This window comes from Trachypithecus francoisi, unplaced genomic scaffold (assembly GCF_009764315.1).
Source record: "Trachypithecus francoisi isolate TF-2019V2 unplaced genomic scaffold, Tfra_2.0 Lachesis_group1, whole genome shotgun sequence".
NCBI classification, from domain to species: domain Eukaryota; kingdom Metazoa; phylum Chordata; class Mammalia; order Primates; family Cercopithecidae; genus Trachypithecus; species Trachypithecus francoisi.
In genome coordinates, this window is record NW_022681454.1 from 158,694,404 (window position 1) to 158,722,142 (window position 27,739).

The window sequence follows — 27,739 nt, forward strand, 5'->3', positions numbered from 1 at the left end:
GTGCAGGTGACAAACAATTTTTTTTTTTTTTCTGAGAGACAGTGTCTCACTGTTGCCCAGGCTGGTCTCAAACTCCTGGCCTCGAGTGATCCTCCTGCCTCAGTCTCCTGAGTAGCTAAGATTACAGGCATGAGCAATCATCTTTATCTTAGTAGAAAACTTTCAGAATGCCCCAGCAATGGCTGTATCTAAAATAAACAGGTATTTGCCCTCCATAAATCAAATAGATGTAGCCAAATCAATATATCCCTTGCCTATACAATTATATCGAACACATCCCTATATAGTTACATATCAAATATTGAATATTCAGCTAATGATCAAAAAAGATGAACACAGTCACAAATATCCCCTTCCTTCATATTCAGCCTTCAACCAAAAGTCTTTCTAAGGCAGCATATAACAGAGCTAATAACAAATTGACGAATTAAAGGGGCATACTAGGAAAAATGGAGAAATAATGCCATTTGCTCTGAAAAATACTTCATTTTTATCTTGAGAATTAGATATGTTTAATATCTGCATATAACTTAATACGCATTTTATCCATTAAATTTTTTAAGTATAATCTAAGGCTTTAAAAGGTATCTTTTTTTTTTTATAGTAATTCAAACTTACAGAAGATGCCCTTCCTATAATTGAAGTTATTGATCAATTGAAGGTATAACCAGACTGAAATATACAGCAGCTTCTTGAAGAATGGCAAAAATAAAGTGAAAGTTCTAAATTCTTCTCTGAATTTTTCAGCTATTGCTAATGGAAGGTGCTGCCAATATAATAGGCAACACAGGTTTGTCTAACACTGGTCCAAGTAATCAATCATCATATCTTATTTATTTTTATTTTTATTTTTTTGAGACGGAGTCTCGCTGTGTCACCCAGGCTGGAGTGCAGTGGCGCGATCTTGGCTCACTGCAAGCTCCGCCTCCTGGGTCCACACTGTTCTCCTGTCTCAGCCTCCCAAGTAGCTGGGACTACAGGCGCCCACCATCATGCCCGGCTAATTTTTTTGTATTTTCAGTAGAGACGGGGTTTCACCGTGTTAACCAGGATGGTCTCGATCTCCTGACCTCGTGATCTGCCGCACCCGGCCCTCATTTCTTAAGAAAAGAAAACTGTAGGAGTTTGCATAGTATATCATCTGGTGAGACCACAGTCCCATGGTGAGAAAATTCTCTGTAAAAGCTACATGGCCCGTGATGTCATCCAACACCACATAAGCATATAAAATACATGATAAGGCTCTCCAGGAAAAAACATTCACAAGAAATAATGACTTCTTTCATCAGCTTAAAAGTGGGAAGAACTTATTTGATTAAAACCCTCTTTAAAATCGATTGTCTTGTTCGACTTCCCCTATCCATAATGAAATCATTACAGGGTTCTAATGTCAGGTGGAAAAGTGTTGACTATGGAGTTGTTTAGCCTCTGATTCTAGGATAAACCAAACAGTTAAATAATTTCCAAAAGTCCAAAACAGACATTCCCCTCAAGTTACCCGGGCTTCTACAGGTACTTTTCAAGTGACCTACAAGCCCTATATTTTAAACAGCCACAGAAGTCAGAACCAAATTCAGGTTTCCAGCAAACACTGTAAACTGCAGTTCCCTGTGGCAGCCTGTCAGGTGGTCAGGCAGTCTGAACGACTCTGGGTTCCTCTGCAATTGCTGTCATGACCGCGAGCCTCTCACGTTCTACTTGGCTGACCGTCCAGGTCTGAGGAAGTGAGAGCCAACAACCGCTTACTCAGCAGCGCATTGTGCCGCTTCAGGTATTCAATGGTGTCTCCTTGCTTTTCAACAATTTCTTCTAGGCCTGAAATAGTCCTGCAAATAATCAAGATATGAATGGGTTACACATATTCCCCAATACTCATTAGTTTCTTTGCAAACGAGTACCGATTAGTTTTGAGTAAAGCATATTGTATTTGTTACCTTTTCTTAGATGTCAGAAGCCAGAGCAATATTGCCAAATAACAATCTTTTCCTAAATCATTTTAGTAACTTCTACTCTTGAAAGAAATTTAAAATGTTATAAACTTTCACAACTCTACGTTTTAAAAAAGGCCATTATTGCTTTATTTAAGAAAGATCCTAATTTGTTAGAGTAACATAATTGAGTATAAGTGATCAACTTAAATGGCATTTAAAGATAAGTAAAGGCAAAATTCATTCAACAATCAAATGATGATTAAAATAGACAACTCTGACCATGAGAAACAATTTTTTAAATGTATGGCATTTGTTTCTTTTTGCATTTCTCCTTTTTTCTCCCATACCACAAAAATGTATCTTTTTGCACTTGACACAAATAAAAATACTATATAAGTATATAAAACAAACAAACAAAAAATCTAACTCCTCCCTACACTACTGCAGTGGTGCGATCTTGGCTCACCTCAACCTCTGCCTCCCGGGTTCAAGTGATTCTTCTGTTTCAGCCTCCCAAGTAGCTGAGATTACAGGTGTGAGCCACTGCACCCGGCCAGATTATTATTTTAGAGACAGACCCAACAGGACTTGCTGATGGCTTATCTGGGTGGAGGTGGGGTGAAGGAAACAGGAGTCAAGGATGATGCCAGCTTTCTGGCCTGAGCAACCTGTTGAATAGCGATGCTACTTCCCAAGATGGGGTGGGGAGAAGGTTGAATTTGAGTTGGGAGAGGGCTCTGTGTTGGACACGTTAAGTTTGCAGACATCCAACTGGAGATGCTGATGGCTAATGAGAAAGTCAGATACACAAATCTGGACCACAGGGGAAATACACAATTGGAGATACATGTTTAGGAGTCAGCAGCATATTTATGGGATCTATTTTTTTGTTGTTGTTTATATCCACTTAATACTCATACAGAGTTTAAAAAAAAAAAAAAGGTTCACAATGAAAAACAACAATCCCCTCCCTCGCCCCTCATGATCCACCACCTCTGAGTTTCAGGTCCAAAGGTAGCCACTTTCAACTCTTTGTAACTGTTTCTTCTATATTTATCTCTGTATTTCTAAATAATGAGATTATACAATTTCTGGATTTTTCCATGTTTGCTATTTATCTGCAGACTTCCTATATAAGAAATTAGAATTTAGCTCTCTTACTTTCCCCAAATCCATATACATATAAATTTAATGTCTTCTTTCTTGTAGCCTCTTAATCCAGTAAGCAATATTCTAATTTTGGGTTAAATCAATATTCAGAATCTATGATATCACTATGTAGATATTAGCCACAGTTAAATATGTAACAGTTGGCTAAATATTAGCTAGAGTTAAGCCATGTAAATCAGCCTTCTGATTTACCTAGAATTAATAATCACCTCGTTTTTTGTTCATATAGTTTTGTTTTTTGAGTCAGGGTCTCACTCTGTCACCCAGGCTGGAGTGCAGTGGCTCTCTGCAGCCTCAATCTCCTGGGCTCAATCAATCCTCTCAACTCAGCCTCTTGAGTAGCTGGAACCACAGGTGCCTGCCACCACACTTGGCTAATTTTTTGTACTTTTGCAGAGACAGGGTTTTGGCATGTTGTCCAGGCTGGTCTTGAACTCCAGGGCTTCAGTGATCCACCCATCTTGACCTCCCAAAGTGCTGAGATCACAGGCGTGAGCCACCACACGGGCCTGTATAGTTTTTTACATCTACTTTAGCCCCAAGATCTCCAACAGATGTGAATGATATTTTAATTGCCATGGAAGTCACTTAGGGAGAGACCGTATAGTAACAAGGGAGGGCAGACCGGACCGGCTGTTCGGGAGGCTAAAGTGCGAGGATTGCTTGAGCCCAGGAGTTTGAGGCCAGCCTGGGCAACACAGAGAGACTCCATCCCTTAAAAAGAAAGAAACAGGCCAGGCGAGGTGGCTCATGCCTGTAATCCCAGCACTTTGAGAAGCCGAGGCTGGAGGATCACTTGAGGTCAGGAGTTCGAGACCAGCCTGACTAACATGGAGAAACCCCATCTCTACTAAAAATACAAAATTAGCCAGGCGTGGTGGCGCATGCCTGTAATCCCATCTACTGGGGAGGCTGAGGCAGGATAATCGCTTGAAACTGGGAGGTGGAGGTTGCAGTGAGCCAAGATCATGCCATTGCACACCAGCCTGGGCAACAAGAGCAAAACTCCATCTCAAAAAAAAAAAAAAAAAAGAAAAAAAACAAAGACACCTATAAAAAAAGGTGCTTCGGTCGGGCACAGTGGCTCACACCTGTATTCCCAGCACTTTGGGAGGCCAAGGCGGGCAGATCACGAGGTCAGGAGATCGAGACCATCCTGGCTAACATGGTGAAATCCCATCTCTACTAAAAATACAAAAAAATTAGCCAGGCGTGGTGGCGGGTGCCTGTAGTCCCAGCTACTCGGGAGGCTGAGGCAGGAGAATGGCGAGAACCTGGGAGGCGCAGCTTGCAGTGAGCCGAGATTGCACCACTGCACTCCAGCCTGGGCGACAGAGCGAGATTCTGTCTCAAAAAAAAAAAAAAAAAGGTGCTTCAAGGAGGTTAATGAAAAAGCTCTTTAGAGGTTAAGTAGGTTGGCTAAGTGGTTAATCTTACTTTTGCATCAAATATATGGTCTGTTTAATACATTTATATATCCTGATTTAGACTTGATTTCATATAGCTGAAAGGAAATAAATCAAACAAATGTAAAAGTACAAATACATGATCACAAATTCCAAGCATCAGAATGGTTTCTAGCTTTCTAGGGGAAAAAACTCAATTATTTTATTTCTTACCTACATCTTACCTGAATCCAGTCTCCGAGGTAATATTGCTGGGGTAAGCATAGATTTTTTCTTCCTCAAGTATATCAGGCTCTGGTTTAGCTTTATTAAATCTCTGGATTTTCACTAAAATAATAAAGTCATTATTAGATCGAATTCTGAAAAACAAATCTAGTTTCATTTTTTCAAATTATGTAATTTGCTGTTCTTATTAATGTCCTCGAATATTTCAAAGTCTACTATGTGCCAGGCCTGTTCTAAGCCCTGCGAATACAGGGATTACATTAGTATTGAAAATAGCAATAATAGCTGATATTTATTGTGCACTTAGAACACACAAGGCACAGTTTAAATATTTTACATGGATGCCCTCATTCAGTTCTCATAACCACCTGCATGAAGTGGATGCACTTATTACCCCCCAGTGAAGCCCAGAGAAGTTGAGCAACCAGTCAGCCATCTAATTCAGAAATCATGACTTCCTCTGGTCCAGGGGAAAACAGAGATAATAAGCCTACATTCTAAGACAGTATGGAAAGTACCTTCAACAGAAGCTTGTGCAAGAAGCTTGCACAAGGAGTTGTCAAGCTGCTTTTTGGCCTGGAAAGCAGTGCCTAACTCAACAGGAGATATTAGAGAGGGGAAAGAGGATAGAGCTCGAGCCCATCTTGAAAGAAACACAGGAATTAATCACACAGACTAGGAGAATAAAGAAGGGTGCTTCAGGTGCAGGAGGAGTCTGAACAAATGCTATGGTCTTGAGAACCTACACGTATGTATGGGTGTGAGGGTGTATGGACAAGGGGTGAGGTTGGGAAGGTGGGCAGAGAATGCATCAGGAGTGGCTGGTGTGTCATGCAAGGCATTTACATTTTTTTTTTTGTTTTTTTTTTGAGACAGAGTCTTGCTCTGTCACCCAACCTTGGCTCACTGCAACCTCCGTCTCTGCCTCCTAGGTTCAAGCAGTTCTCCCACCTCAGCCTCCCAACTGGGATTACAGGTGTGCACCGCCACACCCAGCTAATTTTTTTGTATTTTCAGTAGAGATGGTGTTTCACCATGTTGGCCAGGCTGGTCTCAAATTCCTGGGCTCAAGTGATCCGCCCGCCTTGGCCTCCCAAAGTGCTGGGACTCCAGGCGTGAGTCACCAGGCCCGGCCTAAGGCATTTAGATTTTATCCTCAGAGCAACTGGCAGTCACTGAAAGGATCTCACCATCATCCCTGAAGAGCAGGCTATGCAGAGGCCATTCGAGGAGAACCTTTCAGGCCCGGCACGGTGGCTCATGTCTGGAATCCCAGTACTTTGGGAGGCCGAGGCAGGTAGATGACCTGACCTACGGAGTTTGAGACCAGCCCGGCAAACATGGTGAGATGCCGTCTTTATTAAAAACATAAAAATTAGCTGGGCATGGTGGTAGGCGCCTATAATCCTAGCCACTCAGGAGGCTGAGGCAGGAGAATCTATTAAACCCAGGAGGCGGAGGTTGCAGTGAGCTGAGATTGCACCATTGCACTCCAGCCTGGGTGACCAGAGTGAAACTCCGTCTCAAAAAGAAAAAAAAAAAAGAAAATGCTTTTTATGTCACATGAAAACTTCAGATTTTTTTTCCTTCAGCTGTTAGAAAACTCTGAGCAGGGAAGCTGTTAACAATCACAGTTAAGTATGAACAAGATCACGTTGGCAGGAATAAGAAATATGAATCAGTGGACAGAGGGAAAGAGACCTGTTACGTGTCTACTGGATACAGCCATGCAAGAGATGATGAGTACCTACCTAACCAAGGCAATGGCAGGGACCAAAGAAAAGAGACAGAGCTGAAAGACAGGTAGACTGAGTAAGACTGATGACTGACGATCCCCAATCCTATCCAGTTCTTGGGGAGTGAGGTAGAAGGAAGAAGGTAGATGACTCCTAGGTTTCTAGGATTCTGATTTATCAAGTGGATGCAGGCTGGTATTATTAACTGAGCTAGAAGAGGAGGGTTAGGATGGAGGGAAATTTTTTTTTTTTTTTTTGAGACGGAGTCTCGCTCTGTCACCCAGGGTGGAGTGCAGTGGCCGGATCTCAGCTCACTGCAAGCTCCGCCTCCCGGGTTCACGCCATTCTCCTGCCTCAGCCTCCCGAGTAGCTGGGACTACAGGCGCCCGCCACCTCGCCCGGCTAGTTTTTTGTATTTTTTAGTAGAGACGGGGTTTCACCATGTTAGCCAGGAGGGTCTCGATCTCCTGACCTTGTGATGCCCGCCTCGGCCTCCCAAAGTGCTGGGATTACAGGCTTGAGCCACCGTGCCTGGCCAAAATTTTGAAGAAAATTATGTTCTGTTCAATTCTGATCTTGTTGGTGCCTGTGGGACATGTGGATGAAAACTTCACTAAGCAGATGAATATATACAATTTGGGACCAGGTGCGGTGGGTCATGCCTGTAATCCCAGCACTTTGGGAGGCCAAGGCGGGCAGATCACCTGAGGTCAGGAGTTAGACACCATCCTGGCTAATATGATGAAACCCCATCTCTATTAAAGTGGTAGCCTCCTAAAGTGCTAGGATTACAGACATGAGCCACTGTCCCTGGCCTATTTCTTAATTTTTAATTTTAAATGTCAAGCTGACATTTCAGCTGCCTTCAGAGAAGCAAAAGTTTGCGGATGTTTTTGTTGTTGTTGTCTTAGGAGACAGGGTCTTACTCTGTCACCCAGGCTGGAGTGCGGGCATGTGATCTCGGCTCATTGCAACCTCTGCCTCCCAGGCTCTAGTGATCCTCCCACTTTAGCCTCCCGAGGGGCTGGGACCACAATTGTGCACCACCATACCTGGCTAATTTTTTGTATTTTTTGTAGAGATGGAGTTTCATCATGTTGCCCAGGCTGGTCTTGAACTCCAGAGCTCAAGTGATCCTCCTGCCTCAGTCTCCCAAAGTGCTGGGATTACAGGCTTGAAACACCTTTCCCAGCCCAAAAAGTACATGTCTTGTTTTAATGGAAAAGGTTCACTTGCATTGACAAAAATTTATTAATGACGCAATCTTAAAAGAATGGGGTCTCACAGGTGGTGGCTGTACCTTCCTGTTGGTTTGAAATTAAAGAAGTCTGCATGTGGTCACCACTCAAGATACACAGAGAACTTCCTTGTCGCTAAGGTAATGGGCTATACTTTAAACTGGGAGGAAAGGAAGCAGTTCGAGGTTCCTATAAGAACAGGCTCGTTGTAATTCTCACCTGTGTAAATGAGGAGACATATCAGGGAACAGACGAGTTCCAGGGCCAAGATGGCCAGAATGAGGTCAAGATACAATCTGCCGGGCTCTGGGAAGGAGTGCTGCATGCACAGTATGAGGAGAAGCACTGTGTTGCCTGAGGAAGAGAAACATAAAACACAGCGTGTGATGAGAAAGACATATATGGTCTTCGTCCAATAGATAGTTGGCCTTTGCCTGGTTCCTTATACAGAGCTCCTAAAACACTTGTTAATTCCCTGAGTGATCAGAGCCTTCAGAAATGAAGACCCAGGCCAGGTGCAGTGGCTCACACCTGTAATTTCAGCATTTTTGTGAAGCCAAGGCAAGAGGATTGCTTGAGCCCAGGTGGTCAAGATCAGCTTAGGCAACATAGCAAGACCCCGTATCTACAAAACAATATAAAAAATTAGCCAGGAATGGTGGCACACATCTGTAGTTCCAGCTATCTGGGAGGCTAAGGTGGGAGGATTGCTTGAGCCTGGGAGGTTGAGGCTGCAGTGAGCTGAGGTCGTGCCACTGCACTCCAGCCTGCGCAACAGAGCAAGACCCTATCGCAAACAAACAAACAAAAAAAAACTAAAAAAAAAAAGAAAAGAAATGAAAGACCCAGAGAAAACTATTCTTATGCTTCGGTTTGATGAAGAATGGACAGCCATGTAGAAATGTGATTGGACAAAGTATGACCTAATGAGAATAGACTGAAGGGGGTAACCCAGTAAGGCCTGTCTATTCAGATTCTTCTTGGCCTCTCTGTGTAGACTCCTCACCCCCAACCCTCCTGCCATATGGGGCAGGACCCCTGTGAAATAAGGGTCTTTCAAGGGAAAAGGGTAAAGGGAGGAAGTGACCTTTCTAGATTTTATGGCCTGCTTTGGGAGAGAGGAATCTAGTTTCTACGGCCTGCCTTTGGGAAGAAGAGTTCTGGTTTCTATGACTGGCCAGGGGAGAAAGAAGGACAAGAAACAGGAGGGCAGGAAGGCAGAGAGACTTTGCTTCTGAGCCCCTTCCAATCTCCTTTAGTTTGGAGTACTCAGCATGCCAAAGCCCTGCACTTTGGAGTACGGTGTTCTGAATCCCAACAGGTATATTTGGTTTCTGTATAGAGTTCCTAAAACCCTTGGAATTTCCTGATAGAAGTGTCTTTTAGGCTGGGCGCAGTGGCTCAGGTCTGTAATCCTAACACTTTGGGAGGCCAAGGTGGGCGGATCACCTGAGGTTGGGAATTTGAGACCAGCCTGACCAACATGGAGAAACCCCGTCTCTACTAAAAATACAAAATTAGCTGGGCGTGGTGGCGCATGCCTGTAATCCTAGCTACTTGGGAGGCTGAGGCAGGAGAATCACTTGAACCCGGGGGGCGGAAGTTGCAGTGAGCTGAGATCGTGGCACTGCACTCCAGCCTGGGCAACAAGAGCAAAACTCCATCTCAAAAACAAAAATAAAAAAGGTATAGTGGTGGGACATGCCTGTAGTCCCAGCTACTTGAGAGTCTGAGGCAGGAGAACTGCTTGAACCCAGGAGGCAAAGGTTGCGGTGAGCTGAGATCGTGGCACTGCACTCCAGCCTGGGCAACAAGAGCAAAACTCCATCTCAAAAACAAAACAAAACAAAACAAAAACAAAAACAGAAAAGGTATGGTGGTGGGACATGCCTATAGTCCCAGCTACTTGAGAGTTTGAGGCAGGAGAATTGCTTGAACCCGGGAGGCAGAGGTTGCGGTGAGCCGAGATCATGGCACTGCACTACAGCCTGGGCAACAAGAGCAAAATTCCATCTCAAAAAAACAAACAAAAAAAAAACCCAAAAAAACAAAAAGAAAACAAAAAAGGCATGGTGGTGGGACATGCCTGTACTCCCAGCTACTTGAGAGTTTGAGGCAGGAGAATCGCTTGAACCCGGGAGGCGGAGGTTGCAGTGAGCCGAGATCACACCACTGCACTCCAGCCTGGTGACAGAGCGAGACTCCATTTCAAAAAAAAAAAAATATATTGAACAATGAGTTCTGATGAACTTCTGTGTTGCCGGGAGGGTGGTGCACCCCAACTCCATGTGGACAGAAGCTCCTGTACTTGGGACCCTGCTAGACCTCACGCAACGTACCTCTTCATCTGACTGTTCATCTATCTCCTTTATAACAAACCAGAAAACATAAGTGTTTCTCTGAGTTTTGTGAACCATTCTAGCAAATTACAGAACTCAAGAAGAGAGGGGCCAGGTGTGGTGGCTCACACCCGTAATCCCAACACTTTGGGAGGCCGAGGCAGGTGGATCACTTGAGGTCAGGAGTTCGAGAGCAGTATGGCCAACATGGCGAAACCCTGTCTCCACTAAAAATACAAAAATTAGCCAGTGTGGTGGTGCACATCTGTAATCCCAGCTACTTGGGAGGCTGACACAGGAGAATCACTTGATCCCGGAAGGCGGAGGTTGCAGTGAGCTGAGATCGCACCACTGCACTCCAGCCTGGGAGACAGAGAGATTCTGTCTCAAAAAAAAAAAAAAAAAAAAAAAGAGGTCATAGAAACCCGAGTTTATAACTGGTACGTCAGAAGTATGGGAAGCATGGTCTTTCAACGGACATCTGAAATGGGGAGTCTTGTGGGATTGAGCCCTTTAATTTGTGGGATCTAAGACTATCTGCAGATAGATGGTGCTATAATTGGATTAAGTTGAAGAACACCCAGTTGGTGTCTGCTGGAGAACTGAATTAAACCGTTGTAGGGGAAACTCTACACATCTAGTTTAGTAAGAAGTATTCTGTGTAGGAATGTAGAAAAGCAGTTTTTTCAGACATGTTAGAGCTCAGCACTGACACCCACAAGGGCATACCTGCACGCAAAACTATTTATTCTTAGCAGCAAAGGAAGTTAAAGGATAAAAACAAAATACTGCTAAATTTGGGGGAAAATGGAAAAAAAAATCTACACATCTAAGAGTTAATAATGGCCCATAATACAAATATATAAAAACTTGAACTTTCTTAAAAACTTAGGAATGATTTTTTGCTTTATAGAATTATTAACAATTACTTCCTTTGGGTACCCAATGCAAATAAAAAGTGATGCCATTTTTAGAAGTTTGCATTTAAGACACAAAAAAGAAAAAAAAATGTTTGCATTAGACCAGTTCTTCAGGACCCACATGGTGGGAATCCTAGGAGTCCATTCTGGTCACCTCGTACAGCAACAGCAGAACTAAAGGATGATTAAGAGTGTGCCCATGATCCAGACTACCTGGATGAAAATCCAGGACAAGTTACCTAGTATCTCTGCTCTTCCAGTCCCCATCTAAAAAATGGGGATAACAGTACCTTCCTCAGAATGCTGGTCTTTTTTTTTTTTTTTTTTTTTTGAGTTGGAGTCTTGCTCTGCTGCCCAGGCTGGAGTGCAAAGGCACAATCTCAGCTCACTGCAACCTCCGCCTCCCGGGTTCAAGCGATTCTCCTGCCTCAGCCTCCTGAGCAGCTGGGATTACAGGCACGCACCATCATGTCCAGCTAATTTTTGTATTTTTAGTAGAAACCGGGTTTCACCATGTTAGCCAGGCTGGTCTTGAACTCCTGACCGCAAGTGATCTGCGAGCCTCGGCCTCCCAAAGTGCCTGGCCTACAGTGCTTTTCTGGGGAGTGAGTTAATATGTGAAAAATTCTTAGAACAGTGCCTGGCCTGTAAATATTCAATAAGAATTACTTGTTTCCACCCCCCACCACCCACTCAGCATATCTATTACTTAAGAGGACCAGGACCATTTTAACCTCATTTTGCACTTTTATTCTGACAAATGTCAAAGAGAAGTTTAGGGGCAGACTCTGTAGCATCTTATCTCAGAATTTTCTAAAACTTATTTAACATATTTATGTGAATCTGATCCTGAGAGGGAAAATGCTTAATTTATCTTCTATTGCTTGACACAAATGAAATGATTGTGAGCCAAAGAGCCTTGCTGAAAGAACCCCCAATTCAGACCAACTACACAAGCCTAGGAGTTTGAGACTACAGCGAGCTATGACAGCACAACTACACTCCAGCCTGGGCAACAGAGCGAGACCTTGTCTTTAAAACAAACAAACAAAACAAAAAACAAAACAAAAAAAGTTTTGACAAAATATCACTGAATTAAAAAAAAAAAAAGTAACGACACAAAGTTACCTTCTAGCAGGCCCACTCACGCAATGACCTGTCACAGTATATTAGCATATTGACAGATTCTTTGTAAATCAGTTTCATGAACAAGATAAATACAGGTGGTTTTTTCTTTCTTTTTTTTTCTTTTTTTTTTTTTGAGATGGAGTCTTGCTCTGTTACCAAGGCTGGAGTGCAGTGGCGTAATCTCGGCTCACTGCAACCTCTGCCTCCCAGGTTCATGTGATTCTCCTGCCTCAGCCTCCTGAGCAGCTGGGACTACAGGTATGTGCCACCACGCCCGGCTAATTTTTGTTTTTCGTAGAGACGGGGGTTTCACCGTGTTGGTCAGGCTGGTCTTGAACTCTTGACCTCGTGATTCGCCTGCTTCGGGCTCCCAAAGTGCTGAGATTACAGGTGTTAGCCACCCCGCCCAGCCAAAACAGTTTTACAACATTTAGGAACGAAATACACGCTAGGAAAAAAAAAACTTCTGCAGAGAAATGAAAAGTTTTCAAAGGATTTTAAAAGTACTGGGCAAATCCTATGTACCAGCAAGTTCACAGTCTGGTGGGACAGCAATACTGAAATAAAACATTCCTTATAATGGTATGTGCTGTGGACATTACACAAGTACCCTCCTTGAAGAAGACCATCCCATATAATATCTTAGTTCAGACAAAAGTAACTTCACCTCTGGGTTACGACATCAACCTCCTTACCAGTTTTGTGCTAACCAAATACACTCTCCAGTTCTATAGTAATAGTCTAATAGCTGGTGTCTTTTTTTTTTTTTGAGACAGCGTCTTACTCTGTTGCTCAGGCTGGTGAGATCTCAGCTCACTGTAACCTCTGCCTCCCCAGTTCAAGCGATCCTTGGCCTCCCTAGTAGCTGGAATTACAGGCGCCTGCCACGCCACCATGCCCAGCTAATTTTTGTATTTGTTTTGTTTTTTTTTGAGTTGGAGTTTTGCTCTTGTTGCCCAGGCGGGAGTGCAATGGCGCGATCTCAGCTTACTGTAACCTCCGCCTCCCAGGTTCAAGAGATTCTTCTGTTTCAGCCTCCTGAGTAGCTGAGATTACAGATACCAGCCACCATACCTGGCTAATTTTTTGTATTTTTAGTAGAGATGGAGTTTCACCATGTTGGCCAGACTGGTCTCGAACTCCTGACCTCAGGTGATCCGCCCACCTCGGCCTCCCAAAGTGCTGGGATTACAGGCATGAGCCATGGCACCTGGCCTAATTTTTTTTTTTTTTTTTTTTTTTTGAGACAGAGTCTCGCTCTGCCGCCCAGGCTGGAGTGCAGTGGCCGGGTTTCAGCTCACTGCAAGCTCCGCCTCCTGGGTTTACGCCATTCTCCTGCCTCAGCCTCCCAAGCAGCTGGGACTACAGGCGCCCGCCACGTCGCCCGGCTAGTTTTTTGTATTTTTTAGTAGAGACGGGGTTTCACCATGTTAGCCAGGATGGTCTCGATCTCCTGACCTCGTGATCCGCCTGTCTTGGCCTCCCAAAGTGCTGGGATTACAGGCTTGAGCCACCGCGCCCGGCTAATTTTTGTATTTTTAACAGAGACAGGTTTTCACCATGTTGGCCAGGCTGGTCTGGAACCCCTGGCCTCAAGTGACCCGCCTGCCTTGGCCTCCCAAAGTGCTGGGATTACAGGAGTGAGCTACCGAGCCCGGCCTAGTTTAGTGTTTTTTAAATGGTTTTATAACCATAGATACAGTCTAAATGTTTTTTGTTTTACGTCACTCACCATTTTAAAAAGATTCTAGGCTGGCGGTGGCTCCTGAGGTCAAAAGTTCGAGACCAGCCTGACCAACATGGAGAAACCCCATCTCTACTAAAAATACAAAATTAGCTGGGTGTGGTGGCACATGCCTGTAATCCCAGCTACTTGGGAGGCTGAGGCAGAAGAATCGCTTGAACCGGGGAGGCAGCGGGTGCGGTGAGCTGAGATCCTGCCATTGCACTCCAGCCTGGGCGACACAGCGAGACTCTTTCTCAAAAAAAAACCAAAAAACCAAAAAAACAAAGATCCTAGGCAGGTGCAGTGGCTCACGCCTGTAATCCCAACACTTTGGGAGGTCAAGGCAGGTGGATCCCTTGAGGTTGGGAGTTCAAGACCAGCCTGACCAACATGGTGAAACCCCGTCTCTACTAAAAATACAAAATTAGCTGGGAGTGGTAGTGCATACTTGTAATCCCAGCCACTCGGGAAGCTGAGGCAGAAGAACTGCTTGAACCGAGGAAGTGGAGGCTGCAGTGAGCCAAGATGGCACCACTGCACTCCAGCCTGGGCAACAAGAGCGAAACTCAGTCTCAAAAAAAAAAAAAAAAAAGATTCTAAGGTTAATGTTTGCTATTCATTAAGAATATTTGAGGCTGGACACAGTGGTTCACGCCTGTAATCCCAGCACTTTGGGAGGCCAAGGCGGGTGGATCACAAGGTCAGGAGATCAAGACCATCCTGGCTAACACGGTGAAACACTGTCTCTACCAAAAATACAAACAATTAGCCAGGTGTGGTGGTGGGTGCCTGTAGTCCCCCACCTACTCGGAGGCTAACTCGGAGGCTGAGGCAGGAGGATGGCACGAACCTGGGAAGCGGAGCTTGCACTGAGCTAAGATCGTGCCACTGCACTCCAGCCTGGGCGACAGAGCGAGACTCCATCCCCCCCCCCCAAAAAAAAGAATATTTGGAAGAAATAAGTTCCTGTGGGCTGGGCGGTCCTGTAATGACCAGAAACTGAGAGCTACCACGCCTGGGCTCCAGTGTAGGATCTGCTGCCTCCTAGAAACGAAACCCATGATCTCACCCAGACCTGGACTCCTCCACTGTAAAACGGGAGAAATAATGCTTATCACACAGGGTTCTGGTAGGAAGCAATGAACTAACAATGCCTAAGCAGACATGTAGTAAATGCTATATATCATTAGTATTAAAACAAGAATTCTGATTTTCAATTCCAGGCACATGCTATGCAGCCCCTCCTCCAAACAAAACTCACAGGGGACTTGAAGTCAGATGCTATGCTATAGGAGAGACCTAGCTGCTCCGGCTCACCCCAGGGCACCAGGCCCAGATATCAGTGAGGACTCCAGCAGGCATTTCTACAAGTCAACTAAGACAAGTCTCGGGCCCTCCCGAAGAATGTGGGCCTCTGAGAACTAAAGGTGAGCAGGAAGGACACAATCACTATGCCCTCGGGTCCTACAATTCCTGCCGAGAACTCCTTCCAGAATTTACCTTTAAGAGCAGTTCCCTTGAACTGCACTTTGGCATGTCCTCAGCCTCTGGCTTCATACTTTGAGGCCCTAGAGAGACTGTTCGACTAGACCCATGTGATGGGTTGAAAATTACTATTTTCAGGGAAGGACCGAGTTTTCTTTTTTTTTTTTTTTGTATTTTTTAGTAGAGACGGGGTTTCACCGTGTAGACCAGGATGGTCTCGATCTCCTGACCTCGTGATCCACCCGTCTCGGCCTCCCAAAGTGCTGGGATTACAGGCTTGAGCCACCGCGCCCGGCCCAGAGTTTTCATTTCAATGTGAAAAAAGCCCCAAATATGCAACTTGGCTCTGTAACTAATAATATAATTGATGTTTTATTTTATTTTATTTTAAGATGGAGTCTCACTCTGTCGCTCAGGCTGGAATGCAATGGCGCCATCTTCACTCACTGCAACCTCCACCTCCCAGGTTCAAGCAATTCTCCTGCCTCAGCCTCCTGAGTAGCTGGGATTATAGGCACCCACGACCACCCCTAGTCATGCCCAGCTAATTTTTTTTTTTTTTTGTATTTTTAGTACAGACGGAGTTTCACCATGTTAGCCAGGCCTGTCTCGGACTCCTGACATCAGGTGATCTGCCTGCCTTGACCTCCCAAAGTGCTGGTTTTACAGGTGTGAGCCACCACACCTGGCCCAAATACATTTTGAACTCAAATATTATTAGGACGGGCACAGTAGCTCATGTCTGTAATGCCAGCACTATGGGAGGCTGAGGTGAGTGGATCACCTGAGGTCAGGAGTTCGAGACCCGCCTGGCCAACACGGTGAAGCCTTGTCTCTACTAGAAATACAAAAATTTGCTGTGCATGGTGGTGCATGACTGTAGTCCAGCCTGGGGAGGCTGAGGCAGGAGAATCAGTTGAACCTGGGAGGCAGAGGTTGCAGTGAGCTGAGTTCACACCACTGCACTCCAGCCTGGACAACAGAGCAAGACTCCCCATCTCAAAAAAAAAAAAAAAAAATATATATATATGGATCTAAGGAAGGAGAACAGATAAATCAGGTAAATATTTTCACTTGGTAGGAAAGCTAAGCCCTTTCTCCCATCTCTACCCAAAAGTAAATAATTTTTTTTCTTCTCTGGAAAACAACAAAATATATCAGACTGAAGTTAATATTATCAGTACTGTTATCTTTAAGTCCTACATCTCCATAGATTTATCTTGTTATTTTTTTTCTTTGCAAATAAGAAAAAATATTTTAAAAAATAAAATAAGTACCTGCTTCATTCCTTTTGATTTTCTGGGTTTCACATGAGCCACATAAACGTGACATCACCTGTGATTCTAAAGGTCCAAGTGTTCAGAAACAGATTATGATCACAGCTCACACGTTTAACAAGAATTTGAAAGGCAGATTTTGGAAAGGTAAAGATCAAACAATCTCTTTGTGAGCTTCAAAAATACTATTTCCAGACCATCACTTGAGAAACTGAATATTATTTTGGTCACAGATCATATAAGATCTTTTGTAGTTTAAAAATAAGCTTTTTTCTTTTTGTTTTTAGTCTTTGTGTTACCCTGACATCTTCTGGCCAAAAGAGAGTGCTGCACATCCACAGCTGAACATTCTCAAGCTCGTTCTCACAAGCGGCAGGGAGCGATACATGCTCCCACTTCAAGAGCGGTCAAGATCACCCATCTCTATAAACTGCTTAGCCCTGTTATAGCATAGCCCTGCAGCTTCCACTGAGAATTTCACTGAGTAGATGAACTTGCAGTTTGCCCTTTAAGAAAATGCACTAACAGAACAGAAGAAAAATAAAAGTTAAATTCTGTAGAGTCTTTTTTTTTTTTTGGAGAAAAATCTTTAATTTGATTCAATTTTTTTGTCTTTTTTTATAGAGGAGGGTATCACTCTTTCACCTAGGCTGGAGTGTGGTGCATACTCATAGCTCACTGCAGCCTCAAACTCCTAGGCTCAAGTGGATCCTCCCACCTCAGCCTCCCAAGTAGCTAGGATTACAGGCACAGGCCACTACACATGACTAATTTATTTATTTTTATTTTATTTTATTTATTTATTTTGAGATGGAGATTTATTTATTTGTTTGTTTATTTAGAGATGGAGTCTCACTCTGTCACCCAGGTTGGAGTGGCATGATCTCAGCTTAAGGCAAGCCTCCACTTCCTGGGTTCAAGCAATTCTCAGCCTCCCAAGTAGCTGGGATTACAGGTGCCTCCCACCACACCCAGCTAATGTTTATATTTTTAGTAGAGATGGGGTTTCACCATGTTGACCATGCTGGTCTCAAACTCCTGACCTCAAGTAATCCTCCCGCCTCAGTCTCCCAAAGTGCTGAAGTGCTGGCATTAACAGCATGAGCCACCGTGCCCTTCCTTAATTTCTTTCAGACGGAGTTTCGCTCTTGTTACCCAGGCTGGAGTGCAATGGTACGATCTCAGCTCACTGCAACCTCCGCCTCTGGGATTCAAGCAATTCCCCCGCCTCAGCCTCCCAAGTAGTTGGGATTATAGGCGCCCGCCACCACATTCAGCTAATTTTTGTATTTTTAGTAGAGACAGGGTTTCACCATGTTGGCCAGGCTGGTCTCGAACTCCTGACCTCAGGGAATCCACCCACCTTGGCCTCCCAAAGTGCTGGGATTATAGGCATGAGCCACCATGCCCAGCCAATTTTTTTTTTTTTTTTTTTTTAAACTTAACTTGGGCCGGGCGCGGTGGCTCAAGTCTGTAATCCCAGTACTTTGGGAGACCGAGACAGGCGGATCATGAGGTTAGGAGATTGAGACCGTCCTGGCTAACACAGTGAAACCCTGTCTCTACTAAAAAATACAAAAAACTAGCTGGGCGAGGTGGCAGCGCCTGTAGTCCCAGCTACTCGGGAGGCTGAGGCAGGAGAATGGTGTAAACCTGGGAGGCGGAGCTTGCAGTGAGCTGAGATCCGGCCACTGTACTCCAGCCTGGGTAACAGAGCAAGACTCCATCTCAAAAAAAACAAAACCAAAAAAAACAAAAACAAAACAAAAAAAACACAAAAAAAATTAGCTGGGTGTGGTGGCACGCACCTGTAGTCTCAGCTACTCAGGAAGCTGAGGTAGAAGGGCTTAAGCCCAGGAATTCCAGGCTATAGTGAGCCATGAAGGTGCTGCCTTTCAGCCTGGGTGACAGAGCAAGGCCCCATCTCAGAAAAAATAAAATTAAATTAAAAAATTCCCTCTCCCTATCCTCAGAAATATCAAATAGCAACAGCATTTCTATCTTTATGAGTAAACCACCTGATAACAAAAGAGGGTATAATTCCACATTTCACACATGCTATGAGGATACCATGTTCATAACAAATAACAGATTCAAATGAAAATTAAGGCTGTATATTTCATAAGAAAAGCTTTTTTTTTTTTTTTGAGATGGAGTCACACTGTGTTGCCAGGCTGGAGTACAGTGGCACAATCTTGGCTCACTGCAACCTCTGACTCCCTGGTTCAAGTGATTCTCCTGCCTCAGCCTCCTGAGTAGCTGGGATTACAGGCACGTGCCACCATGCCCAGTTAATTTTTGCATTTTTGGTAGAGACCGGGTTTCACCATGTTGGCCAGGCTGGTCTCGATCTCCTGACCTCATGATCTGCCTTCCTCAGCATCCCAAAGTGCTGGGATTACAAGCGTGAGCCACCGCGCCCCGCCAAGAAAAGCTTTAAGACATTAAGGTGATCCAAATTTTAGTGGTTAGAACACACATAACCCTTACAAAAATGAGAGAATATATTTGATTCTAAAATCAAACTTCACATATTCTTTCTGCTGTCATTTTTGTCCCTCAAGCATCCAAGTAGCTGAGAGAAAACTGGGACGTACCAGAGGAGTGTATCATTAACGCAAGTCTCTTGAGATGCCTTGTCGATCGGTAGATCAAGTTATAGCCTCGGTTTCTGATTTTGCTGTGGTGATACTGGATGTAGCATTCAAGGAGTAAATGGAGAATCCACAAAATAACTTTCCCAAGGATTATAACCGTCTGAACTTTCAGTGGGTTTGTGTAATTTCCTGGGCACTTGTCCTCATTTGGATTAGGATAAGAACAAAGCACACCTGTTAAAAATGCTAAAATAACAAACACAAGCTGAGGGAAAGGAGAGTAGAAAGATTAATATTCAATATTTGTAACTAGGAAGCAATAACTACCATCCCAGCATACATTCTTATACCTACAGCTTCCCCTATCCATTTTTATAAATGAGTTTTTAAATGTATTTTCATTTTGTTTTGTTTAAATGTATTTTTGTTCTCTGTGTGAGATACAGTCGTGCCCTGTTGCCCAGGCTGGAGTACAGTGGTATCATCTCTGCTCACTGCAGCCTCAACCTCCTGGGCTCAAGAAATCCTCCTACCTCAGTCTCTGGAGTAGCTGGAACTACAGGCCCATGGCACCACACCTGGACAATTTAAAAAAAATTTTTATAGAGACAGGTTCTTGCTATGGTACCCAGGCTGGTACAGAGTATGTTACACAAAAAGTAAAAGGAAAGAAGAAAAAGAAGTCACCATCTGGAAACCACAAGGTCACCCCTGCACATGGTGGTACCAAGAAGAAAGCACTTCAGCTGGGATCTGGGGATCAGGAAGCCATGGTGGAGCCACACCACAGCTACTAGTTCCCTCAAGGAAAGGGGATACCACCTCTCTCCCCAGTGATTCAGTTCTGAACTCAAGACTCCCACAGTGCGCTTCGCTGGACAGGAATCCCAGCTGCAGGGGAAGCTAGGAAATGTACTGGGGGAAATGGTCCGCGCAGACAGGCAAACCTATCAGTAGGAGGCTGAGCAAAGGCTGAGCAAGTCAATCAGCTCCATTCACAGTCCTCATAAATACTCAAGGAGTGGTGAGAATGAGCCCTCTTAATTTTTCACACTGCAGCAGAGAACAACCATAACCCCCAGTGCTTCCGACTGCAATAATTGAAATGGAGGAACTGATTAAACAGACTGGCAGCGAAGTCACCACCAGTGAGGCCTGTGATAAGACTTTTCGCATATGTGCTTTTATAAACTCCAGATATTTGTAATTTTGTCATCATACAAAAATTGCACATATTATTCCACTGCAACTTGATTTGTCTGCTGAAACATTATTCCCTAGGTAAAAGTAAATTGATAAATTCCTGTGTCAACATATGTAGACTTTTCTGCATCTTTTTTGTAACTAAAAAAGTAATACATGCACATGGTTAAAAAATCAAGCAGTATTCAAAAGTAAACAGTAAATTATATTAGTGTCTCTTCCACCAAGACCCTCAGTCCTCATTTCAGAGGCAACTAGGTCCATGAATGCTTCTGGAAATATCTATTATATACAGGAAAACAAGTGCACACCAGCCCTCTCAACTCCCTTTTAAAAACTACAAATAGGAACATTCTGTACAAAAGGTTGAAAACTTGATTTTTTGTCACTCGACAATGTAATCATGAAGGCTATTCTATGTTAATACACTGTATACCTGTCTACCCCATTCTTAACAGTTGCATAGCATTTCCTTATACGAATGGGACACACTGTGTCCTCTGGATGCCAAGTAGTTTGTAGTCTCTTGATATGATAGACAACATGGCTATTATCAACAATATCTTTACATGTATGCAAATAATATCCACAATGAATTATTTGAAGATGTAAGTAAAAGTGTATGTACTTTTTTTTTTTTGCCCATGATACAGCCCTCAGGATATCCTAAAAACATGTGCCCTACGTTTTAAATGTTGATAGATACAGCACAACTGCCCTCTGAAACACTTGTATAATTTTTACAAACATCACCTCTGGATAGGTCCCCTTCTTCCAGCCAACTTACATGAATAAACCACAGAAGATTCACTATGATGACCGTAGGAAGAGGATGGAATCGAGGTCTAAAGTGAGCTTGTAATGAGTGATGTGGGAGAAGCTGGGCATCCAGAAGTGGGTCGTCTTCAATACTCTGGGTGATATCCAAGGAACCCTGGGGTGCAGAAAAACAGAAGCAAGCTATAATCACCACTTTCTAGATTATGTTTCTAAGACAAATCTACTAAACTATAAAACTTTTAAACCATACACAAATTACAGGCAAGAGAACACATTCCCTCCCTGAATCCAATTTTTTTTTTTTTTGAGAGCGGAGTCTCGCTGTGTCGCCCAGGCTGGAGTGCAGTGGCGCGATCTCGGCTCACTGCAAGCTCCGCCTCCCGGGTTCCCGCCATTCTCCCGCCTCAGCCTCCGAGTAGCTGGGACTACAGGCACCCGCTGCCGCGCCCGGCTAGTTTTTTGTATTTTTAGTAGAGACGGGGTTTCACCGTGTTAGCCAGGAGGGTCTCGATCTCCTGACCTCGTGATCCACCCGCCTCGGCCTCCCAAAGTGCTGGGATTACAGGCTTGAGCCACCGCGCCCGGCCCCTGAATCCAATTTTTTAAAATTAATTAATTTTTAAAAAATTGTAGAGACACGGTCTCGCTATGTTGCCCAGGCTGGTCTTGTTTGTTTGTGTTTTGTTTTTTGTTTTTGAGATAGTGTCTCACTCTGTCACCCAGGCTGGAGTGCAGTGGCACAATCTGGGCTCACTGCAACCTCTGCCTCCCAGGTTCGAGCAATTCTCCTGCCTCAACCTCCTGAGTAGCTGGGACTACAGGTGTGCACCACCACACCCAGCTAATTTTTTTTTTTTTTTTGAGACGGAGTTTCCCTCTTGTTGCCCAGGCTGGAGTACAGTAGCACAATCTTGGCTCACTGCAACCTCCGCCTCCTGGGTTCAAGCGATTCTCCTGCCTCAGCCTCCTGGGTAGCTGGGATTACAGGCATGCGCCACCACGCCCGGTTTATTTTTTATTTTTAGTAGAGACAGGGTTTCTCCATGTTGGTCAGGCTGGTTGCAAATTCCCAACCTTAGGTGATCTGCCCGCTTCGGTCTCCCAAAGTGCTGAGATTACAAGCATGAGCCACACACCCTGCTAATTTTTGTATTTTTAGTAGAGACAGGGTTTCACTATGTTGGCCAGGCTGGTCTCAAACTCCTGACCTCATGTCATCCACCCACCTCAGCCTCCCAAAGTGGTGGGATTACAGGTATCAGTCACAGCGCCCGGCCCCAGGCTGGTCTTGAACTCTTGGCTGCAAGTGATCCTTCCATCTTAGCCTCCCAAATTGCTGGGATTACAAGTGCGAGACACTACACCCAGCCTAAAGCCAATTTAAAAAAATACTCTCCTATAAATAACTACTATCTACATCTTGGTAAAACAAGTTTTAAAATGGGTAGAGGAAATCTTAATTATATCTTCATCTCATAAACAAGGTAATATGTAATGAGATTTAAGCAAATCATTTCTCTTCAAGCCTTAAAAACATACATATTGATTTATTTAACATTACCTATATTGTTGAAATAATTACATACAGTTGCAATCTTTTTTTTTTTTTTTAGACGAAGTCTTACTTTGTTGCCCAGGTTGGAGTGCAGTGGTGTAATCTCAGCTCACTGCAACCTCCATCTTCCAGGTTCAAGTGATTCTCCTGCCTCAGCCTCCTGAGTAGCTGGGATTACAGGCACCTGCCACCACAGTCAGCTAATTTTTTTGTATTTTTAGTAGATAGGGTTTCATCATGTTGGCCAGGCTGGTCTTGAACTCCTGACCTCAAGTGATTCCCCTGCCTCGGCCTCACAAAGTGCTGGGATTACAGGTGTGAGCCACTGCACCCAGTCCAGTTACAATTTTTAAAATAAGTTTTATTATGTCTATTTAAGGTATATAACACATTATGGGATACATACAGAGAGTAAAAAGGTTACTATAGTGGAACAAATTAACACATCCAACATCTCACATGGTTATCCACTATTTGTGTTTGTGGCAACAGCAGCTAAAGTCTACTCGCTAAGCATGGATCCCACATACAGTACAATTTCATTCCCTATAGTCCTCATGTTGTACATAACTCCAGTAGACTTGCTCATCCTGCATATCTGCTACTTTGTATCCTCTGATCTACATCCCCCCATTTCTTTCCTGGACCCGCTGCCCAAGAGCTGCAGTTCTTAAACTGTCTCTGGTGGTTCCACAACATTTTGAAAAGTTGATAGATGCTTTATTAAGAGTTCTTAAAACAAACTTTCCATTATGATAGAAATAGAATGGAAATGGATCACCCGGATTGGCCTTTGAGGAAACTTAGTTTGTAGATACCAGATTCTCAGTGAAAGCAACTAGAGTTGTAATGTCACCAAAGTACCCAACAAAGACTTAGTGCGTGGAGGCTGTCACCTAAAAATTTCAGCAAGTCACGTTTAAAGGTATGGTTTTGACAGGAACAGTTCTTCCAGGTCTCTGCTGCATGAAAATGAACCACAACAATCTCTCAATCTCAGACCCTTACTATAAACTATTATGTGTAACACTGTGCCTGGGGTAAAAGAATATAATGTGATTACATTTTCATTGGGGGAGGTAAGAGACAAAGACATGAAGAACTAAACAACAATATGATAATACACAATAGAATATAGTGCACAGAGATCTAATGACAGCATAGCAATTATAGTTAACAATACTGCATTGTAGGGCTAGGGGAAGTGGCTTATGCCTGTAATCCCAGCACTTTGGGAGGCTGAGGTGGGCGGATCACCTGAGGTCAGGAGTTCGAGACCAGCCTGGCCAACATGGTAAAACCCTGTCTCTACTAAAAATATAAAAAAATTAGCCAGGCGTGGTAGCACGCGCCTGTAATTCCAGCTGCTCGGGAGGCTGAGGCAGGAGAATCGCTTGGACCCAGGAGGTGGAGGTTGCAGTGAGCCGAGATTGCGCCACTGCACTCCAGCCTGCGCAACAGAGCAAGACTTCATCTTAAAAATATGGATATATACTACATTGTATATACTTTTAATTTGCTAAGAGTGTAGATCTTAAGTGTTCTCACCACATGTTAAAAAAAAAAGAAAAAAGAATATGGTGCATGGGAAGTACATCATAAGTCAGCAAATGAAAAGCACAGAAGACAATGACAAAAAATTCAGTTCAGTTAATTGCACTACAATGAGACGGAAATGAAGGATTCACGAATAGGATTTGGCTACATAGAATGAGAGCTCTTTATTCTGGAAGAAGTAGGGAGCAGGAACAATTATGTAAGGGATGGCTGTTGGTTGCAAAGATTACAAAGATAAGGACAGTAATCTGGGGTGTAAACTAGCTCTGGAGTGGGCGCCTCGATTAGTAGCAGGTATTCAATACTGTTCTGCAACTGTTTTCGTTGTTGTTGTTTGGTTTGTTTAGTTTTTTTTTTTTTTTGAGATGGAGTCTTGCTCTGTCGCCCAGGCTGGAGTGCACTGGCTCAATCTCAGCTCATTGCAACTTCTGCCTCCTGGGTTCAAGTGATTCTCCTGTCTCAGCCTCCTGAGTAGCTAGGATTAAAGGCAAGCGCCACCATGCCCGGCTAATTTTTGTATTTTTAGTAGAGATGGGGTTTCGCCATGTTAGCCAAACTGGTCTCGAACTCCCGACCTCAGGTGATCCATCTGCCTTGGCCTCCCAAAGTGCTGGGATTACAGGCATGAGCCACCATGCCTGGCTAACTCTTTTATTCAATGCCTAGACTGCTTCCTGTTTAGTTTACCATAACTCATGGTACGGTTCAGATTACTCCTGTTCTCTTGATGACCCCTCTGCCTCTAGCTCATTCTCAGTCAGCAGATGTTGGAGCCTTGAGATCTACTCTTCCCTTAGCTAACGTCTATGCATTCTTTCATGCTCGGAAGGGGCAATTCCCACCACATGGCCTTTCTGGATACCCCTAATCTGGACTGCGCCACCTCCATGTTTTTCAAAGCATTCTGTGCTTGCCTCTTCTATCACAGTATCCTGTGATGGTCTCTTACTTATCTCTTCCTCACTAGACTTCATTGGACCCATTAACTTTACACCTCTTGCCTTTGTAATCCCAGCACTCAACATTGTCTCATGGTTGTCACTCAGCAAACATTTGCTAGATGAATGAATGAGTGCCGCAAACCTGTCTCCGCAGTATTTTCTAACTCAATTATGATCATCATCAAAGACCTGGGCTAATCAGAAGAGATTATCAGGACATACAGGGGATCAACTGTGACTAAAGGCAGTAAGAGCTTTGGTTAAGGGCAGGCTCCTAAGGGCAAACTGCCTGGATTCAAGCACAAGTTCTACTGCTGTCTAGCTGAGAGCAAGTTACTTCACCTCTCATGCCTCAGTTTCCCCATCTAAAAAGGAGACTAACAATAGCACCTGCTTTGTAGCTGTCAGGAATACTAAATGAGTCACTGCACATGCAAGTCCTCATAACACTGCCTGACACACAGAGAGCTTTCTTTTTTTTTTTTTTTTGAGACGGAGTCTCGCTCTGCCACCCAGGCTGGAGTGCAATGGCCGGATCTCAGCTCACTGCAAGCTCCGCCTCCCGGGTTTACGCTATTCTCCTGCCTCAGCCTCCCGAGTAGCTGGGACTACAGGCGCCCGCTACCTCGCCCGGCTAGTTTTTTTGTATTCTTTTAGTAGAGACGAGGTTTCACCGTGTTAGCCAGGATGGTCTCGATCTCCTGACCTCGTGATCCGCCCGTCTCGGCCTCCCAAAGTGCTGGGATTACAGGCTTGAGCCACCGCGCCCGGCACAGAGAGCTTTCAATAAGTCTTAGCCAGTATTATTTATTAACTCTTTTCTCTTTTTAATATTTTTTAAATTTTAAAATAAAAATCAACAGGGTCTCGCTATGTTGGCCAGGTTGGTCTTGAACTCTTGGCCTCAAGCAATCCTCCCAAGTGGACTCCCAATGTGCTAAGATTACAGGTGTGAGCCATCACTCCTGGCCTTTTTATTAACTTACTTTTGACTTGCACCTTGCTATGGTCTAAATGTTGGTGTCCCCCAATAGTCCCCTGCTTTCCTTTGGGAAGTAATTAAGCCATGAGGGTTCCTCACTTATAAATGAGATCAGTGCCCTTATAAAAGAGGCTCAAATGAGCTCCCTTCCACCTTCCACTGCGTGAGGATGCAGCAAGAAGGCGCCATCTTTGAAGCAGAGAGCAACCCCTCCTCAGGGCTCTTGGCACCTTGATCTTGGACTTCCTGAATCTGTGGCTGCCTTAATCTTGGAATTCCTGTCCTCTAGAACTGTGGGCAATACATTTGTATTTGTAAATTACTCCATTTGTATTTTATTATAGCAACCCAAACAAAGACACTACCCCTATAATCATTACCATTCTATCCACTCAGTGCTGGGGCATGATAAAAAGAGAAAAAATCAGGCCAGGCGCGGTGGCTCAAGCCTGTAATCCCAGCACTTTGGGAGGCCGAGACGGGCGGATCACGAGGTCAGGAGATCGAGACCATCCCGGCTAACATGGTGAAACCCCGTCTCTACTAAAAAATACAAAAAAACTAGCTGGGCGAGGTGGCGGGCGCCTGTAGTCCCAGCTACTCGGGAGGCTGAGGCAGGAGAATGGCATGAACCCGGGAGGCGGAGCTTGCAGTGAGCTGAGATCCAGCCACTGCACTCCAGGCTGGGCAACAGAGCGAGACTCCGTCTAAAAAAAAAAAAAAAAAAGAGAGAAAATCATTACTATTCTAACTCCTAAACCTGTTATTTGCTCTCTATTTTCACTATCTTAGTCCAGGCCCTCCCATTTCTCTTGGCCTTTTACTAGAAGTTTCCAGTCTCCTGGTCTTGGCAATCTCTTTCACTGCTGTCAGAATTCTTCCAAGACAAACATTGTTTCTCTCCTCAAAAACTTTGGGTAGCTCCCTGTGATGGTCACTATTAGGAGTCAAATGGATGGTAAAGTATTGTGTGTGAGGAGCCAAACATTTGAGTCAGTGGACTGGGAGAGGAAGACCCACCCTCAATATGGGCGAGCACCATCCAATCAGCTGCCAATGCAGCTAGAACAAAGCACAGAATAGGGGTATAAGCAGCCTGCTGAGTCTTCTGGCTCTCTTTCATTCCTGCGTCGGACGCTTGCTTCCTTTCTTCCTGCCTTTGGACATCAGACTCCAGATTCTTCCGCCTTTGGACTCTGAAACCTGCACCAGCAGCTTGCCTGGGGCTCTCAGGCCTTCGGCTGCGGATTGAAGGCTGTGCTGTTGGCTTCCCTGGTTTTGAGGCTTTGGGGCTTAGACTGAGCCACTATCTCCTTCCCTTTCCCCAGCTTGCAGGTGGCCTATCATGGGACTTCACTGTGTAATCTTGTGAGCTAATTCTCCCTAATAAACCCCCTTTTTATATATACATATATCCTGTTGGTTCTGTCCCTCTGGATTATCCTAATACAATCCCCAAATCCTCAAGACAAAGTCCAAATTCTTAGTCTATCGCTTTACAATCTGTCCCCAAGTTACTTCTCAGGACTTTTTTTCTTTTTTT

At 44.2% G+C, this 27,739-nt stretch overlaps 1 protein-coding gene across 4 annotated transcripts in view; it reads right to left on the bottom strand.

Moving 5' to 3' along the window:
* Positions 1-466: 466 nt before the first annotated feature.
* Positions 467-27,739, bottom strand: part of TMEM192 (transmembrane protein 192) — a 33,327-nt gene continuing 6,054 nt past the window's right edge. For 2 of the 4 annotated variants that reach the window (XM_033215605.1, XM_033215604.1), the window contains exons 2-6: positions 21,169-21,315; positions 19,179-19,443; positions 7,926-8,060; positions 4,732-4,834; positions 467-1,826 (exon numbers count right to left, since the gene is read on the bottom strand). In XM_033215605.1, the coding sequence (XP_033071496.1) occupies positions 1,688-1,826; positions 4,732-4,834; positions 7,926-8,060; positions 19,179-19,443; positions 21,169-21,315 (789 nt within the window). In that variant the 3' untranslated portion in view covers positions 467-1,687. Of the gene's footprint in view, positions 1,827-4,720; positions 4,835-7,925; positions 8,061-19,178; positions 19,444-21,168; positions 21,316-27,739 lie in introns of all 4 variants that reach the window. The other 2 variants (XM_033215606.1, XM_033215607.1) reach the window with 2 other exon arrangements.